This window comes from Phoenix dactylifera, chromosome 1, assembly GCF_051530095.1.
Source record: "Phoenix dactylifera cultivar Ajwa chromosome 1, Ajwa_hap1_PhDact_Kaust_v1.1, whole genome shotgun sequence".
Classification (NCBI taxonomy): domain Eukaryota; kingdom Viridiplantae; phylum Streptophyta; class Magnoliopsida; order Arecales; family Arecaceae; genus Phoenix; species Phoenix dactylifera.
Window position 1 is genome coordinate 56,633,447 of NC_143190.1, and position 19,862 is coordinate 56,653,308.

The 19,862-nt window shown below is 38.3% G+C and overlaps 1 protein-coding gene across 1 annotated transcript; it reads left to right on the forward strand.

Annotated features, from left to right (window-relative positions):
• Window positions 1–1,710: 1,710 nt before the first annotated feature.
• On the forward strand, window positions 1,711–19,132 carry LOC103698392 (hexokinase-2-like). Its single transcript, XM_039125382.2, has 9 exons — window positions 1,711–2,594; window positions 9,297–9,447; window positions 9,544–9,726; window positions 11,134–11,208; window positions 11,393–11,548; window positions 11,759–11,857; window positions 11,943–12,073; window positions 18,227–18,308; window positions 18,413–19,132. Exons 1-9 carry the CDS (start codon window positions 2,323–2,325, stop codon window positions 18,767–18,769), a joined length of 1,506 nt encoding a protein of 501 aa, XP_038981310.1. The 5' UTR covers window positions 1,711–2,322; the 3' UTR covers window positions 18,770–19,132.
• The last annotated feature ends 730 nt before the right edge of the window (window positions 19,133–19,862 follow it).

The window sequence follows — 19,862 nt, forward strand, 5'->3', positions numbered from 1 at the left end:
AGTGTTTTTTATTGAAATCCTTTACCTCATAAGTTGATCTTTTTTGTCTAATTGATATGAGTACCATAAAAATATTCCCTTGAGCTAGAAAACAATCCCTTCTCCCACACAAACATGGCAAAAGAAAAATCAAAACACAACAATGGCAATGGTGATGATGAAGTAACTAATTACATAAATTAGACTAAATTTATATGCTTAACCTGGCTAACTTGATAAATTCTAAACAAAGACAAGCTACTTGCACAATTTAGGAGCTGTATTGTTAAACTAGCAACACCTCCCCTTGAAATACCCTTAAAACACAGAACAATGCTACATATAAAATACCATATGGTTCTTTTACATGGGTTAATACTTGTTTGGGCCTCGTTTTAAATAACATGTAGGGTGCCATCATCAGAGCCAGGCAAGTAGAGAAGCACCACATGATACAGCAAAGTGTGACTTTGCAATGTAATATTTTTCTTAGATAATTCAAGATCAAGGAAGAAGCTTGCATCTGTAACATAAGCTTTGAAAAATAGAAAGGTTTAAAAAAACACACCCTTCAACCCCAATTTTCCTTTTTTTCATATTTTTTTTTTAAGTCCGCGAAGCAAGAACGGTTTCGGCTCGTTGATACCGCTTGGCTGGCCCACGGTTGGGGCCCGTTCGCGAATCGACCGCCCATATATTTTTGTTTCTTCGGACCGTGCTCTCCCAGATTCCCATCAACTGGACCACACGTTGAAATAATAAACTCCATCATCTGCCGCTCATCGCTCGTCCCCGGAAAACTTCAGTGGGTGCTGAAAATTAGTACAGTGTATTGCTTCGTGGCCCATCTCGTTTTCCAAATGACAGTGTATTGCTTTGCAGGGTACGAGACATTCACAAGTAGCCAAGTCTGGCTCAGAACGAAATCGGTAATAGTGCTGGGCCTTGAATTTTTCCTGGGATTGTGCTTGCAAATTTAAAAAACGGGAGGAATGTAATAAACCGGTTATCGATCGTGTCCTTTTTTATATATTTTTGGTGCAATATAAATCTTATCTGGTACAATATAAACCTTATCCGCTGGGCCTTGTATTTTGCCAAATACGGTGCCTGCCAATGAAAAAAAAACAGGGGAATTAATTACAAAAAAGCAGAGGAATTTAATAAACCGCTGTCCTTTCCCCTTTTTTTGGTTACGGTATCAACCTTATCCTTCTCATATGTCAGGATAAACGTCACATGGACCCAGAATAACGCATGCCATTAACGCTCGCTTATAAGGCTAGAAGTTTGTTACAGTTATCATGTAAGGAGTTTTTCGTCACTCTCTATCCTTGGCAATGCAGGCGGTTTCTACTTCTGTTTTGAGTTTCCACTTCCTTGGACGCTCGTCTCATCGTAACTACTAGATCCTCGCCACGTGGATCTCACAAATAGTAACATACACGTGGCAAGCAAGGCTCAGGTCTCGTCTGCGGGGCACCGATGGCCGATGCCCTACCGCTATTCCCAGGAAACGAGTTGACTCCTCAATCATCCTCCGCGTTTTGTCGTCGTATCCGATCATAATTACTAAAACACCCATACCTTATTGCGTAACTATCAGACCGCCCCTCGGCCCCCGGGGAAGCGTCTGATGACCAAATTGCGATGATTATTTCGTGGTCCGTGTGAAATTGTAACCGTTGGATTTCTCGTATCAAATCAAGTGGGTGACAACCTTCCCCATTTGTTCAAAAATCATGGGCATTCTAATAAAGCACTTGAAGAAAAATTTCCGGAAGTACATGCTTCCTATGTAATAAACTGGAGCGGGGTTCGACGATCTTGGATGAGTTCTTGCTTCCCCTCCGAAGGGCTCTCTCTCGTTCAAATCGTCGCGATCCCAAAGGGTCGGAATCACGGCTCGGAGATATCTTCCTCCCTCTCTCTCTCTCTCTCTCTCTTTCTCTCTCTCCCTCTCCCTCACTCCCAAACCCCACGGCGCCGGATCTCTCGATCCCCCTACTCTAAATCCCTCCTCCTCTGAATCTCCACATCTCCATTTGATCTCAGAGGCTCCGGCGATCCCTCTCCCTCTCTGATCATCGGCGATCGGCGGTGGAAAGAAGGAATTTCGAACCTCAAGAACAGAAGCAAAGAGCTCCAAGCCGACGGGGGTTTCTCGTCTTCATCCGTTCAAGAAAGTAGACAGGGGGGAGGAGAAGAAAGCAGAAGAGAGAATTCGAGGCCCTAATTTCTTGGATCGTGTGGGAAGCTAGGGTCTTGGTAGATCTGGTTAGCACTCTACTTAAGATTTTCTTGCTTTCTTTGTTTTTGGAGGGATTTTGGGGAGAGGCGAGGATGGGGAAGGTGGCGGTGGGAGCGACGGTTATGTGCGCGGCGGCAGCATGTGCAGTGGCGGTGCTGGTGGTGCGGCACAGGATGCAGAGCTCCGGGCGGTGGGCGCGGGCGGTGGCGATACTGAAGGAACTGGAGGAGAAGTGCGCCACGCCGATCGGGAAGCTGAGGCAGGTGGCGGATGCGATGACGGTGGAGATGCACGCCGGGCTTGCGTCGGAGGGCGGGAGCAATCTCAAGATGCTCATCAGCTACGTCGATAACCTCCCCACCGGGTACGGGCTATCGTTTCTTTGCCCACCTATTCTTTTTTTATTACGGATGTGCATATTATAGTGGGTGCCATGATTAAATCCGCTCGGGCTATGAGTTTGATTCTTGAGATACTCTTCCTCTTACCATTACTTAAATGTGATATTAGTCGGAAGTTTGTTTTCTTTTGATTTAAATAAATTTTTAATAGTGTCTTATGAATGTGGATTTTAACGTAGTTTTAATTTTAAATTTTGATTTTGAATATATAGTATTTTTTTTCTCGCGTAGTTTTTTTTTCCTGTTTCTTGGGTTGATATGTGAAACGGAAGGTTTTCTTAAAAAAAAAGATGTTCTAGAATTACCAGTCAAGAAGATATGCTTTACGTTGCTCTTCCCCCAATTTTTCCTTTCTCATGAACACTACATTTTTTTTCTCTTTTTAAGCCTTCTTTTTCTTCTTTTTTCTTTTTGGGTTTGGGTGTCTTAATTCGTTTTTACCACTCATTCCCATCTTCATGTATGTAAAGATTGTTTGATGATTTTTTTTAGTATTCGTTCTTAGTATTGAAAAGATTTTTCTTTGTATGCTGTGGATGTTTCTTTTTCCTTTCTTGTGGTTGTTTATTGGTGTAGCTTAAAGAATGTTCCCCACGTGGATTTCTTTTCGTTTTGGTTTCTTCTGTCAAAATTCATCTTTTTATTTTGGAGTCCCTACTTTGATGATTTTCCGTTCCTTTTCAATGGAGTCCCTACTTTGATTATTTTTTGTCCCTTTTCCATGAATCTCTTTCTTTGCTTTTCTTGTTCCTGAAAACGTTTGCTGGATCTGGAACTCTAATTTTCCTCCGGCTTGATGGCCCTTGTTTTGTATGATATCATGGGCATGGGTTCTGTGATGGTGTAGATGAGGGGTGTTGTACTCCTTTTCAATAAGAAACAAAAAGAAACAAACTGTTTTCACATTACCACAGTCGGCAACTAACTTAAAGTTTTGCAAGGTGCATTTCCCCTCTTTGAGTAGAATAAATTTTATATTTGCAGCCAGTCGTGAATTGGTAATCATAAAAATATGCGTTTTATCTTCTCTTTGAATATCAAGTGAAATTATCTGGTTGTCATGTCGCTCTTTTTCTTCCCTGGTTATGGGTTATTTCATATGTCAATAATAGATGGAAGCAATTCTATTGCAAGGATATCTCTTGGTTGTTGGCTATAATCCAAATTTGGCTGGTGGGAAAATAGTTCTTGAACTTTGATGTACTTTAGGATTTTATGCAGTAGGATTGTTGTTAATTTTCTTTGTTTATTTTATCTAACCTTTGGTTTATGCAGTTAGCTTTATGATTAGCTCGTGGTTTATAACATCTAATTCTTTTGGACAGTTACCAAGGCGTATTAATCATGGCCTTTTAATTCGGTCGCTGGATATGGAACAAAATCTTATCAACTTAGAATTTTGTTTAGAGACCGTGGATCACACTTATACAAATAGTTGCTGAGTTAGTATGACAGAAAAAATATCTAGAGTCAATTAATAGATGCATTATAAATATAGGTAGACAGTGGCACCAAGACTAAATGCTTTCACCTAAAACCTCAATCTGGTGAGCTTCATTTTTTTTGGTAACTATGAGTTTCTTTAAACTACAAATCTTGTGCTAAGTTGTCAGGTCTACAAACAATGGCTTCACACATGTTCTCTGCTTTAGACCTTACCATCATCACCACTTCTACATCCTGTTGATAATATTTTGCAACTGACCTTTGATGCTTGAAGTAAATGTCCCATAATGCTGTAGAAAATTTGTCGTTTTATGAGGGAAAGGGGCATGCCATATAACAAAAGAATGATGCTTTACATGCTTTTACTATTATTTTTGCAAATAATTTCTTTTTTCTCTCAATAAAACTTTTTTCTTCTCATACAAGGGGTTTATTGTTTAAATGTTTTAATATTGATCTGGTCTGTTGGCTTATAAAATGTTATAAGGGATGAATTAATTCCTCAAATCAAATTGTGTTTCTTTCTCTTCATTTAGACTCTTTCATGTCTAGGATAATTTAGAGCAATAACACCTTAATTCCACAATCTTAAACTTCATAATCAGCAATATGGTTCTCCATACTTGCCAAAATGGCATGCTAGTTTTACATTGCAAGCCATCTTCTTCAATAACAGCCATAATGTTGGGATGTTTCTGAGTGGAATAATCTGAGCCCAATCGCCCCCTTGTGGTTCGCTGGCGCCATGTGGCTTACGGGGGCCACATAGTGGCATCGGGCTTGACCGCCCAGCCTGCCGATGCGCTTACGTGGCGTATTGCGAAGTCTCTCCTATCCACCTATCGCTTAGTACGGGGCTCTGCGCTACCGTTGATAGCCGTGGGAGGTGTCCTCCAGTGGTCAGCCTTGGCTTAAGAAAATAAAGTAACGCCTTCACTAACAGCAATTGCTTTTGGTGTAATAGTAAGCGCTTGATCCAACAAGTGGTATTAGAGTGAGGTTGTAGGTTCGAACCCCCATGATGTCGTTTGGGGGGGGGATTGTTGGGATTTTTCCGAGTGGAATAATCTGAGCCCAATTGCCCCCTTGTGGTTCGTTGGCACCATGTGGCTTATGGGGGCCACGTGGTGGCATCGGGCTTGACCGCCCAGCCTGCCGATGCGCTTATGTAGCGTATTGCGAAGCCCCTCCTGTCCACCTGTCGCTTGGTATGGGGCTCTGCGCTGCCGTTGATAGCCGTGGGGGATGTCCTGCAGTGGTCAGCCTTGGCTTAAGGAAATAAAGTAGCACCTTCACTAACAGCAATTGCTTTTGGTGTAATAGTAAGCGCTTGATCCTACACATAACCATAACAGTGAAGCCTTGTGCCCAACTATTTGGAGCTGGCTTTATGGATTCTCATTTTCCAAGCGTATTCCTATGCAGGATGTTATTTCAAGCTTTTTCATATTCTTTTTGACACCTTCCATTCATGTTATGTTAGGTTCTCTCTTTTTCTTACATCATTTATAGTACGGGTAGCAATCGGATCAGGTCGGGTCAGATATGGGTTGGGTTCGATGCGGATTGGATCAAAATTCATCAACCCAGATTCGACATGTTTATTAAACAAGTTAAAATTTCAAATCTGAATCTGACATGTTTATTAAACAGATAATCCGACCCGACATAACCCATTTAATAAACAGATTAAATGGGTTAGACGGGTTTTTAACAAGTTAAATGGATTTAAACAGGTTAAACAGGTTAAACAGGCTAAGTGGTCGGATTAAACAGGTCAGAAACAGGTTAAGTAGGTTTCAAATAGGTTAAACAAGATTTAAACAGATTAAACAGGTCGGGTTATAATCCGACCAATTATTAAACTGGTCAAAACAGGTTAAATGGGTCAAACGTTTAAACTTGAACCTAACCCATTTAATAAACAAATTTAGATGGGTTGACTCACTTACGACCTAAATTCGTTTATGTCAAACCCTTAAAGCGGGTCGGGTTGACGGGTTGGGTCATAAATTTTTACCCCTAATTTATAGTATATTAAAGTATACCTCTTTTTTAGAAACCCTGAGATCGTCATAGTAGATCGCTTGTGTCATCCTAATAAATTCTCCATCAGTTTGTGCTTAATTTGCAACATTATTATATCTCTTTTAAGTTTTAATATACTCATTTCCCACTCTATTGTTCATAATTTTACTATACATCCATCCCAATGTACTTATTTCTATTACATTCTAAGACATAAACGTGTACCATATTATTATTATCATGTAAAATTTTCCTTTAAGTCTTGAAACTTCAGAATCATTTTAGAGAGTTGATCTTCTTGCCAAGAGTCTATCATAACACATTTAGCAGGTTATGCCTGAATCCAAAAGTAGCCTTCATAGATGGGCTAAGGCTTGTCGGTTAGGTGTTTGCTTATAGTTTACTTGAGCACCTTAACTCATGCTGTCATGTTTAACACACAAGTCATATATGTCTACTATGTCTGCTTTTACCTGCATCTCACTCATTTTGTTCTTTACAACCACTGGAAATGCCCCAATCTTAGTCTAATCTTGGGAACAACATCTCAAGTAAAAGTGATTGCTTGGTAATAGTAGTTTTTCTTTTTCCTGATTTGTATGCTCTCTAGTCTTTTTAATAATTTCTAAACAATATAAAGGCCTAGTGTGTAAGTCAGGTAGGTCAAATGAGTTTTAGGCTAATTCAGTCCTAAGTGATCAGTAAACTATGCTGACCTAACCTAATCTGATGCATTGACTGATTGTATCATGCCTGTAACTGCCATTCATGCTGAGATTTTATTGTGACCATATGCGATTAACAACAGTACAGCTTGTAGTTCTGATTAAATTTCAAAAATGGGCAAACAAACTTCAGTTGGCAAAGCATTTATTACAAACATGGCAGATCAGATTGAGTTGGTGAAGATTTTATCATAGTCTTGGCTTAACCTGAAATCGGATTGAAGTTTGCCAACTCAAACCTGAATTACATATTGTTCTATCCTGGTCCAAGTTATGGTTAAGTTGAACCATTTTCTGGTTGTGTATATCAAAGTTGCATCATCCCTATTAGGTATTCATATTATGATAATTTGAGATCAATGAAACTGGAAGTTGTTTTATAATCTGACTTGAATGTCTATTTTTGCTTTATCATCTATAAATATGCCATATTGCCATTAGTCTAGCTCATCTCTACAGCAATACATGACATACTCTGAGGAGATAAGTTGGCCTTCTTCAATATTTGTACTGTTGAATGGATATGAATCATCTGATATTAAAGGTTGAATAGTTGTGCATCAAGTATTTATATGGATCGACAAATGAAGATCTTTCCTCGTTCATATGTTAGTACCTTGGAAGAATATGAACTAATGGTAGTCCTATGCATGATGGGTAGTTAGCCATATGTTTATATCCAAGAGGTATATGATGTAAGGTGTATTCAGTTTGTATTATTAAGGTTATGTTTGTGGTGAACTGATGCCAAATATCTTCCTTTCAATTATGAAAAGAAGTTATACTAGGCTAAGCCCTTCTATTTGGGGTTTGCGTGGGGTTTTGGATTTTATGCAAGAGTAGAATTCTGTTATCTGTATCTATGTAAGATTGTACCAGAGTTGCTAGGTTGTGACATGTTTAATGGAATTGTCGCTGTTAGTTTAGCAGATTAATATCTATATAAGGAAAGAGCAGTGTTAGGTTGTAAGATGGATAAAGAAAATGGTTTCTAATGAAGTCTTCTACATGTTGGACCTGTAATAGGACTTTCATTTTAGAAAACAAATAAAAAGCAAAAAGAGGAGTCAAACATGATTTTCTGAGTAAATCTTTATTAATGCATTAAGTTATTTATTTATGTGGGGGCCACTTAAGTGGGGGAAAAATGGCCCTTGACAATCCCAAGTTAATCTACATATTAAGGGGAAGTGCCTAGAGGAAAGATTATCAGATTTATATCTTAATGTACCATTCAGACCTCCCAAAGTTCTATGCAACTTATGCCTCGATTTTATGTTGTGTTGGCAAGCTTTGGCTTCTCATTTTGGTTACCTAAAGGTCCTAAACCCTTGTAAGCTCTGATGGATGTTGATAAAAACTATAAAGATTTTGAGCCTATGTCTGAGCCCAAGATAATAGGACACACAATTGACTTGAACCTTGTTCCGATTTCAACCTAAGATGATTCTGAGATTGTGCTTGAATCAATTATTGTTCTTTTGTTTCCAGCTGGCTTACATGAGAGATTTCTCGAATTATCTCATGTTCTTATGTTCTTCTATGTGAAACCTCTTTTTGGCTCATTATTAGGAAGTATAGTGTTCTATGGTTTACACTGGGTATGCTAGTATAATCCCTGATGAATGTTAGTTTAAGATGCTTAAATGTGAGGCCAGTACTTATTTAAATAGAGGGTGTGTTTGAAGGTCCCTGATAAATGCCTGTGTATCGCATATATGGTGAGATGAAAATAAAGAGATCAATATTGCTTTAGCATGTGGAGTGGGGGTGAGTTGGAGGCTTCCTTTTTCTTCATTTTGAACACATGCATTCCTAGTTGTTTTTATGCTGGTCTTTATATCATATAAATGCATCTGCACAGATGACCTATAATTTGGTTTGCTGCCACCCTAAACCAAGAGAATGGATAATTTTTATGCCAATAATGTCAGAAATGTTGGTTTCTTTTGGATGCGTAGGTTGTGCCTCTTACCACAAGCTGCTTCCAAAAATACTTCCTTCCATGAAAATAAATGTCCTTGCAGAGGAGATAATGGCAGGAAGAAGGCAATGAGGAGAGTAAATTTTTTATCCTCAAAACTGGAATTTATAGATCCAATGTCACATTCAGTAAAAATTTATGATACATGTATAGGGTGTACTCAATGTGTACGAGCCTGCCCAACAGATGTATTGGAAATGATACCTTGGGACGGATGTAAAGCTAAGCAAATTGCGGACTGTAGCAGAGTTGAACACTTGATTTTATGTCAGAAGTGATATTTGTAAGATCTATATATGTATACATGCATGTGCATGTATGTCACAAACATGTGCTAGCTGTTTCTTTTAGCTAGTAGATTGCATTAATGATTGCTCACCGCTGAATCAAACATGCCTGTACAAAACTAATATCATGGATGTGTTGCTAAAATAATGTGAACCATTTTTTTATCAAATATTTAAAATGTTGTATTTTCACAGGGATGAGACAGGATTGTTTTATGCATTGGACCTTGGGGGAACCAACTTCCGTGTGCTACGCGTACAATTGGGAGGAAAGGAAGGCCATGTTGTCAAGCAAGAAGTTGAAGAAGTTTCCATTCCACCTAGTTTGATGGTTGGAAGCTCCAATGTAAGTGAAGAGCCTGGTGTTGTGTGTTTGACTCTTCTTTATTCTGAAATATTTAAGTCTGCTTCTAAGCTTGGTTAATTTCAATTCTGCTTTCAGGAACTATTTGACTTCATTGCTGCAGAATTAGCAAAGTTTGTTGCTTCAGAAGGTGAAGAATTTCACCTTCCTGCGGGTAGGCAGCGAGAACTTGGTTTTACTTTCTCTTTCCCAGTGAACCAGACTTCGATCTCATCAGGCACTCTTATTAAGTGGACGAAGGGTTTTTCCATTGATGGCACGGTACATTCTGGTTTCTCTTTTCCTGTTTGAACTAAATGACATTATGATTTAGTTTTGTTATCTTATGATTTACATGCAGCTAGTCGAGAAGGTTCATGAATATGGCTAATGCTACTGGTTTATCAGGGTCCATGCATGGGATATACAATACTATAATCTTATCAAAAAATCATATTCCTGGATTTGGATTTTAAGGAGTTGTTTGTTGTTCGGTCATTTTGGAGGTTACGACATCTTCCTCTGGCAAACAGGATTTCTCACATTCTTTTGACACCTTACAACAAATTTTTGAGCCTATTTGATCTTTCTCAACCTTCATGTTGCTCACAGTTATTTCTTCATTGTAGTTTCATTTCATTATTTCTTATACATACCATAATCATGAAGTGCAATTTCTTACGCATTCTCGATTGTGAACATATACTCTTTGTTTTCTTTTCTAGTTGACAGTCATCAACAAGAGTCATCTCATATAAGATGTGGTTAATGAGTATTATTAAGTTTTTCTCCACTTTTTGAAAAAATAGTCCAACACCGTTTACTAATTTTCTTGTATTCAAAATTTTGCCCCAAGCGCTCCTCAGCATTTCAGTTTGTTCTATGCTTACTCTTTGTCTAGTCACTTTTTCTATTTCTTCCTCAGCTATGTTAGTTTTTCTAGCACTTTGAAATTTTGCTACACTTTCTCATCAGAATTTTCATTTTTACTATGTGTATTTGAGACCTCTGCAATCTGCACTTTCTTTATTGCTTTACATTTCATTGTCGGCTTTGCTGATGTTATGTCAGGTTTTTCTTTTAGTTGGTATTGACATTCAAGTTGCTGTGCTTACTACAGACAGCACTGCATTTAAATATCTATTGGTTAAGATTTTGGTTCTGTGTAGGAATATATAGTTCAAAGGTAAACCTTCGTGTTATGTAATGTTTTTTTGAGGTTACTTTTTATTGCTTTTACTTGATTGTAAGGCAAATTAGTTTATTAACAATTTTTTATTTAATAATCATTCAATGAGATATAGAGTAGAAATGATACAATATGCCTTACATATAATCACTTTTGAATAGTTAGTTTTCATTACTATTAAAATGATCTTTCTCCTGAGCTTATTGGTTGTGCCCTGGTGTGATGTATGCCATCTCCTTAGGAGTAGTTTATGACAATAGTCCATATTCCATGCCAGTTCTTTTCTTAGGAGTGTCCCGAAGGTATTACAGATCATGTCAATGAAGAGCACCTCTCTGTAAAGCTTAAATATTTCATTTAATTTGTATCAAAGATAGCAAGGTTCATATAGCCCCACAACCAATTGAGCAGATGGTTCAGATATTATCATTTTTTGCTGAACTTTCTTTTAGACCATAATATGTTTTGACTGGACCTTTTCCATATTCTTCCAAAGCCAGGTTGGGGAAGATGTGGTGGCTGAGTTGACCAAGGCCATGGAAGGGCAAGGCCTTGATATGCGAGTTTCAGCACTGGTATGTTACTGCCTTTAAATTTTACAATGATAAGCTTTTGAACCGAGGCATTTTTTTTCTTCTCTCTTTTCTTTTTGGGTATTCTCAAAACGTGAAAAAGTATTCTTCAATTTGTTGGCTTCTTTTTTCATCTGAAAGGTGAAGATAGTGCAAATTTGGGACACAGCTGATGGTTTTATTTTAGGTAAACGACACAATCGGGACATTAGCAGGGGGCAGGTACCATGATAATGATGTGGTTGCTGCTGTCATACTGGGTACTGGAACAAATGCAGCATATGTAGAGCATGCACATGCAATTCCCAAATGGCATGGACTTTTACCAAAATCAGGAGAGATGGTTAGCAAAATTTCTGTTGCATGTTTCCTTTGTCATTTTGAAACTACTTGTGGAAGGCAAGTATGAGAGGTCATTGAAAAAATAAAAATTTGAGTAATGTTAAGCTTCTGATTAAACTAATAGCAAGAAAGAATCTATGTGCCTCATATAAATGGGCCAAGGAATGTTTGTGTTGTCAACCATATGTGAGGCATGTGCATTGTCCTGTAGGTTATCAACATGGAATGGGGAAATTTCAAGTCGTCTCATCTTCCTATTACAGAATATGATCAAGCATTAGATCTTGAAAGTCTGAATAGTGGTGAACAGGTAATTTCTTCATCCTTTTCTTTGAGGAGTGTAAAAAAGTTGTTGGTTGTTCAGATTTATATGTAACTTATTTTGTTATCCCCAGATCTTTGAGAAGTTAATCTCAGGAATGTACTTGGGAGAACTTGTACGAAGAGTCCTGTTGAAGATGGCTGAAGAAGCTGCCTTGTTTGGAGACAGCGTTCCACCAAAACTTGAAATTCAATTTATACTACGGTATGCTTTCATTTGTCAATGGCTACTTTTATAATACTATTCTATTTTGCATACTATCATTTAAGCAAGTAGTGTTGATTATCACTGGAAGTTAGATTATAGTGAAATGCATCCTAAAGCATAGTCAAGTCTAGTTTCGTATTCTTAATAATATCTGATAGAAAAATGCTTGTTTCTGCCTGATTTTTCTTCTTGTCCATATCAAATGCGCTTGTAGGCAACTAAGGGTGGCATTGGAAGCATATCACTTGCTAATCTGATCCAGAACATACCTGAAGTATTAGGTCTGGATCTTGTATGCCGTATCGATGAGTTATTTGGTTGGGTTCAGGTCCCGGAATTAGATCAAAAACCTTACGAGATTCGGTTTTAACACAGGCACACTCATATTTGAAGAGCCAATGATCTGACTGGCTTTGAGATGATAATGAACACATGTCTTTGGTATTGGTGATGAATGGAATATTGGCAACTAGCCTCGGTTCAACTTGTCTTGTTTGGAACTATTTACTGTCTCATCTGATTATTTCTTTTGTTCTTTTATTCAGTTCTTTATCTAGGTATTTAGAAAGAGGCCCTACAATTTTTTGCATGCATGCTGCTTTGGTGGCCTGGTCATAGTGTCGTGGGGCTTGAATAAAAGACCTATCCATTCTTTTCCACTAATGTGAATCTCAGTGCTGTCTTGAAGACTAAAGATCAAAAATTCATGTTAAACTATTTTGGATATTTCAAACCTCCCAATTTCATTGGCTTACGAAGCATAGTAAAAAAGCCTTCTGAATTGGCTTCAAACAACCTAAGGAAATATTATATAACAAATGAATATCCAATAATAAAATTGATCAATTATTTTGTATGGATATAGTTTGGCCAGTTGAATTTAGATGGTCTGGAAATTAGGAATACTATTTGGATTTGGGCATAGATAGGGATTATCTAAAAACTTGCAATGTGTCATTATAGATTTGTTATTTCTCTTGGAAACTATATCATGTTCTATCTTGTTAAGCTTATTAATAGGTATCAAGGCCAAACAATCTGACTCAATATTGTTTATATACTTTCAGTTTTCGCCCAATTAATTTTGATTTCTAGTGTTATCTTTGCTAGAGACATTCTCCGATGAGATTGAGAGCATGCTTCTTTTACCAAATGATATCATTTCATGGATCTTGAACCGTAGGTTTCTGCAAATGCACTAGAAGGAACAATCTCTTTATAGCTTTTCTATTGGTTGAGATCTTTGAGTGCTTAGGGGCCAGGAGCCATGGATCTATGACTGTGGAAACTAGTCCACAAATTGAGGTGTTATGCAAGTTGATGACTCGATGAAGAGGAGGCATATATGGGGATTATTTATTAGATATCATTACAAGGCAATGTTATTTTGTGTAAAAGAACATTGTTATTTATATTTAGTGGTCATTCGTGTGCATGAAGATGTGCATGCATAGAGAGAGAAGACAAAGATAGAGAGTGGATTTGGAATAAATAGTGAAAGGACTCGAGTTATTACTATAAAGCATCTATAGATTTTTTTAATGAAAGGATTCCATTTTTCTCTGCATATAATATTGCTCCCTTCCTATGGATGCACATGTATTATATCATGAATGGATACTATCTTTTTGGCTTAAGTATGTTAAATCTTTTCAACTTTTGATGGATAAATGGCCTGTTCCTAGTCCAGTCCTTGATGGGAGCATTAAAGGAGATTTTAAAGGGGAAAAAATCATGGCCTTGATTTGTATATTCTTATATAGATAGAAGTTTTTTTGAACACTTTTGTGGTTTTAGTAGTCATCGTTCAACAAGGCAGTCACTCAACATAGATGGTTCCTGGCATACAGGACATAAAAGACCCCCTAGTCATGATTTACAATTAGGTTCTACCTTTAATATTTGTTTAATTCTAACTTCTAATTGATCACTCATCATATAGTAGAGTTGCCTAATGCATTGACTTAATTGTTGAGCATATTTGCTTTAGATGATTAGTTATAATTATTGAATAATTTATTTGAAAATAATATTAAATTACTAGTAGATATGTCATGTTACATTGCAGTAGATTGATTAGTCAATGAAAGTGTTTGCATCATTTCCTATTTTCTAGCTAACTTCTTATATATATGAAATTTTTTAAAATTTACGAAACAATCCTCTTAGGTGCTTGCTCAAGTGCAGCTTAATCTGAGTACTGTGTTGTCCCCTGGCCAACTAGGTAAAACATTCATCAGTTAGATATTTGTTTAAACCTACTCTCAAGCATGTGGGAGGACCCATTTGACAGGGGGTAATGGGGGTGCATGTCAAAGGAAAATTTAGGAAAAAATGTTGATATGCTTGCACTTGTTGGTGTTTTAATCCCACTTACAATGCATTTTTCGTAGTCTTAGTTGTTGTCAATGAGTCCACTTAAATGATGCCTTAGATTATTGCAATATTATAGCTTTTAAAGATACATATATTGGGAAATATTATGTGGAGGGTGAGTCCTGACGCAATGGTAAGGCTGCTCTATTGATACTGGAGATTATGGGTTCAAAATATAGAAACAATCTCTCTGCACATGGGAGTAAGGTTGCATACATCGACCCTCTCCCAACCCCACTTTTATGTGAATGGTCATCTTTGATTTTCCCTTAAAGCTTTCGGTCTTTGTACACATGGAAAAGATTATTTTGCCCTGTTAGCATCATAACCCACCATTTTTGTGCACTTACACTAATGCGAACAATCAATGAAGTGTATATCACTCATTTGTAAAAGCATTACTTCTCCCTGATATCACATAATACGCCCCACTTTTATTTTTATATTTCTCCTTTGATACCACACAATAAGTCCCATATTTATTAATGTGTTTCCTCCTGATACCACTTTCTCAAGAGTGACTCTGACCCCACGACTCGCTCCTCCCAACATCCCAAGCCACTATGATCCCGCCTCCCCCCACCTCCAAAAGAAGCCTCCAACCATGATCAAAGACCATGACCAATGGTGTCGTCGGTAGCCGTGGTGGAGTTGGAGGGGGCTCTGACTCCCATACCCTCTTTTGACATTGTACTCTTATTGTGGAACTTTAAATTGTGGAGTAGAGATGCAGATTTTAATCCTTTCTCATATTGGTATTTTAGTTAGATATTATTGTTTGATTCATATGAGTACTAGGTTGATGAGAAGATTCTATTTCTCGAATGGAGTTTCCCCTTTATGACCCTTTCCTTGTTAGGAATTGGAATGCACAATTATGGTTACTAGGCAGGTTAATGGGAAGTAGACTTCTCAATTTATGGAATTTGACATTTGTGTTATAGGCTAAATTGGATAATGGGTCTTTCCATCTACACATTAAAGATTAAAAAGAGAAAAGAACAAGAATGAAGAAAGGAAGGAAAGTTGGAAGCCTGGTGTTGATGAAATCTTTGGTGGAGTCTTGATTTAGGTTTATAGATGCAGTTTTTTAAGGATTTGAGAAGGGATGTCCATGGATTTTTGTATGAAAGAAACAAGGACAATGGAGACGAGCCGGATTATCTGTAGTGAGACCCCAATAGAACCTTGACTCTCTTGCCACTTCTTGACGACTCCCTTACCCACTTCCTGGTCCATGATATAGAAAATAACTCCTATGGCAAGTGGCAGTTTTGGCAGAGGCAAATCACATGATATGTCTAGGAGAGCAATGTGTTCAATGCTGGAAATATAGCAGAAACAAAGAAAGGACTCCGGTCTTGACAAGGCAATGGGGCTCAAAAGCCTGCCTGTGACAACCGAGCCAAGGCTGTGGACAAAGATCTTGCAATGGGATATGTCATGGTCGGCAATGGTGTGAATGCAGGTGAGGTTGGCGATTTCGAGGAGGATGTCGATGAGCTAGTCCTTGGTGTAAGGCTTAAGAAGGCAGTCACAGGAGGGCAGAGTGGAGGAGTTCGACCCCTTTGAAATCTACCATGGCTATTGGAAGCACCAGCACCAAAAAGGACAGGGTCATGGTCTTGGTCATGGTTGGGAGGTTCTTCTGGAGGCGACTAGAGCAGGAAAGGTGGTGGTGGCCTTGTTTTGAGGAGGGGGGTGGGGTTGGTGTCGCGCTCAGAAAAGAAGTGGGATCAGAGAGGAAACGCAATAATAAATATAGGGCCCATTTTGTCATCTTGGAGAGGAAATACAGTAATAAAATGGGGCCCATCATTTGGTATCAGATAGAATTTGATGAGATGGGTGTTATTACAATCTGTCGGCATTCCCAGCTCATATTACCTCCCACATCAGATACATGTGCGAAAATGGTAGGTTACAATGCCAAGGAGCAAAATGATCTCCACCGGATACCGAAAATGCTTGGGATGACCAAAGATGTTGATTTTCAGCATTGACAACAGAATTGCTATTAGTGTTTTGCAATTACACACATGGGCACACTCATCTACTACTGGTAGTATTGTTTGCACCAAATTTTCTGAAAATTTTTCAGGTCCACATTCTAATGTTCCTTAGTGAACCTAATGGAATTAGTTTTGTTATCCTGATTTTTTTAATTAGTTTCCCTAAATAGAAGCTCCAGCGTCTAGGTGTCTCGGAAGCCACATTTTTTGGATGATGTGTATTTAAGAACTTCCTGGAATCCTACCTGTGATGTGTGGGACATGATATAGGTGGTTCTCATCTGGAAGTACTGTAGTTGAGGGACTTACTTTTAACAGGCATGTTAATTTTTGTTATATGATTTGGTCAGCACATGTATCCATTATTGTACATATGATGTAAATGCACAAGCTAGGGCAAACACTACGTGTATTATCGTGCTATATGGTATATGTGGAAATAGTTGGCAAGGATCTTATAATTTAGCAGTGATGATAAGGTCCATCTGTTATAATCGCATAATCACACATTGTAGTCAGAAACCATGTTACCTATACGAGTAAGTTGATTTATTCATTGTGAGTTCATGTATAGTGATTAGTGTGTTCTCTGTTAAAGCAATTATGTAGGTAGCATCATAAATCACCATATATTTTGACTTTCAGACAACATAGCAGAACTAGCTAGATAGATACATACATATATATGGTTGTATATGTATGTTCAACTAATCAGTTCGACTTGATGGCAGGCTCTCAAGCTTGTTCAAGTATGAACAGACCATAGGCTCTCAATAATAGGTATACTTCTTCTGGATTTGGCCCAACAAAGAATTGTTTAGCCTGTTAAACTTGGAAATGAGCCAAGCTCGAATCTTTATATCTAAGCTTGAGCTTGAGCTCCCCTTTGAAGTGACGGGTCAAACTCAGGCTACCTGAAGTTAAGCACAGTTCACCACATTTGCATCTGTACTAGTGAGCTTCTTTCCCAGAGTTTCTTTGCTGGAGGAAAGGTACAGAAATTCACTCATGTCTTCGAGAATGTTGTTTCCATGAGATAGAAGGATGTTTCTCACATTATTGGATTAGAGACTTTGCACAAATATTGCGATGTGCACAATGCAATAGTGATTGGATCAAAAACCTGTCCAGGAAAAGCCTTCAGCACCGGTAGATTGTGACCTGCCCCCTTTGAATGATTTTTTTTTTATTTTTCCTGATTATTTTTTTTATTTTCCTGACTAGTTTATCGCTCTTGTTTAATGTTCTAACATGTAGTATCTCTTCTTGAAAGTCCCAAATTTGGTACCATAAGTTTGGAGCTTTGTTCTTGGATATAAAATTGGATGCAGAGATGGAAAATATAATGGCTTGACAAGTTTTGTATCACTCTATGCAGCACATATACTGTGTATGTGTGTGTGTATTATGTATATATTGTCATGTTCCAAATTTGTCTACATACCTTGTCGTGGTCTGTTTTCTTTTGGAAGTGCACATGGTAATCCTTGCATTGAATCAGTTTGATCATGCCACTAGAAAGTAATCAACAAATTTGTTTGTGTAGTCTGAACTGTGAAAGGTACTATGCCTGTTGGTTGAACTTATGTTGTTACTCTGCCATTTCTTAAAATTCACAGTGAACCCTTTGGTTGGTAGAATTGCTCCACCTTTCCTTGTTATTGTGGCAATATCTTTTGTTGTATATTTTAGTGGATATTTATGTCACATGCTGTTATGGTATTGGCTTATCACAAACAAAATTGGGACTTGAGATATGCAGGACTCCAGTCATGTCAGCCATGCATCATGACACATCATCTGATCTCAGAGTTGTTGGGACTAAACTAAAAGAAATTTTAGGGGTATGTTACCTTTACTTCTGTGTAATATAAATTCTTCCTGACAGCATATGTCATCAGAATGTGATGTTCTTTTACAAATCTTTGTTCTTTTCTTTGAATTCCAGATATCTAATACCTCCTTAAAAACAAGAAAACTGGTTGTCGAGGTTTGTGACATCATCGCCAAACGTGGGGCCCGTCTGGCTGCTGCCGGAATACTGGGCATCTTGAAGAAGCAGGGGCGGGACGGTGGTGCAGCAAGGGATGGAGGTGACATGCAGAGGACGGTGATTGCTATGGACGGTGGGCTTTACGAGCATTACACTATATTTAGCAATTGCTTGGAAACCACGCTCAGAGAGATGATCGGAGAAGAGGCTGCAGCTTCTATTGTCATCAAGCTTGCCACCGACGGATCAGGCATTGGAGCATCTCTCCTCGCTGCATCCCACTCTCAGTATCTTGAGCTTGATGAATCCTGAAGTGTCTTGTTACAAACCTAGGGGTCCTAATTTCTCTGTCCCCCCTCATTCCTCGCACCCTTCCTCTATTTTCTATGTAGGAATGCTTAATTTAACACCCTTGCGGCAGTATATAGGTATATGGTAGCGTTGAGCGAAGCAGGAGAAGTCATGCCAGTGAATAAATGCAGGGTCTGGCAGTGGGTGTGGATGATGCTGCTCCTGGCCCTGCCGTTCTTTCTTCTCTTTCCTGTAAAGTGGCCAAACCGGCAACCTTTCTTTATCTATTTTCAGTTGTTCATTACTTTTTTCCTTTTGGGGGTTTCTCCTGATGATCTAACAATAAAAGAGGGGAATTAATGAAGTCTTATTTTTCTTGGAGGAGATTGCCATTTCATTTTGCAGCTGTTACACCTTTTGAAGTTTTGGAAATCCTACGCAGAGAAGAGGCGTACCCTCTTCTGGCTGTATTTGTTCAAGCAATCTTCGAACTCAAGATCTTTGCTTTGATACCATATTGAAATCACCACTTATCCCAAAAGTTTAAGCTGATAGGATGGAGTATTTATTTATATATTTTATTTTATTTTTACAGAAAGTTGGAAGCTCAGCTGAGGCTTTTTTTTTTGTCTTGTAAATTAGAAAATGGTATGCAAATCCAAGCAACAACCAGGACTCGGAATTATTAATCTTCAATAATCCAATTGGGCCTTGTTAGGCAAATGGTACTGAGGACATTATAATGGCTCTTCTTCTCGAGGGACTTGGCAGCAACTAGCATGGGGTCTATTGGAACATGGCTTTGCTTTCAGAGATCTCTCTATTCCTTCTGCTTAATTCGTCCTTTTGGAAGGGAATTTGTTAAGTGAGTCGAGCTCTTCTTATGGGCTCCTACTTTATTTTGGGGGATGGTTCTCAGATTTGCCCCTTGTTGGACGGACTGGCGGCATTCCTCTCTTGGACCTTTTCCCTAAGCTTTTTCTTTGGCCAGATTCTTTGTTATTGGATAATTGGGATATGGTTCTTCTGCTCTTGGCGAGTTAGTTTCAGAAGGAATATTGAGCATTCTTTGGTTGCTGATTTATTTGATTTGTTAAGTTTGTCATCTTCTTAC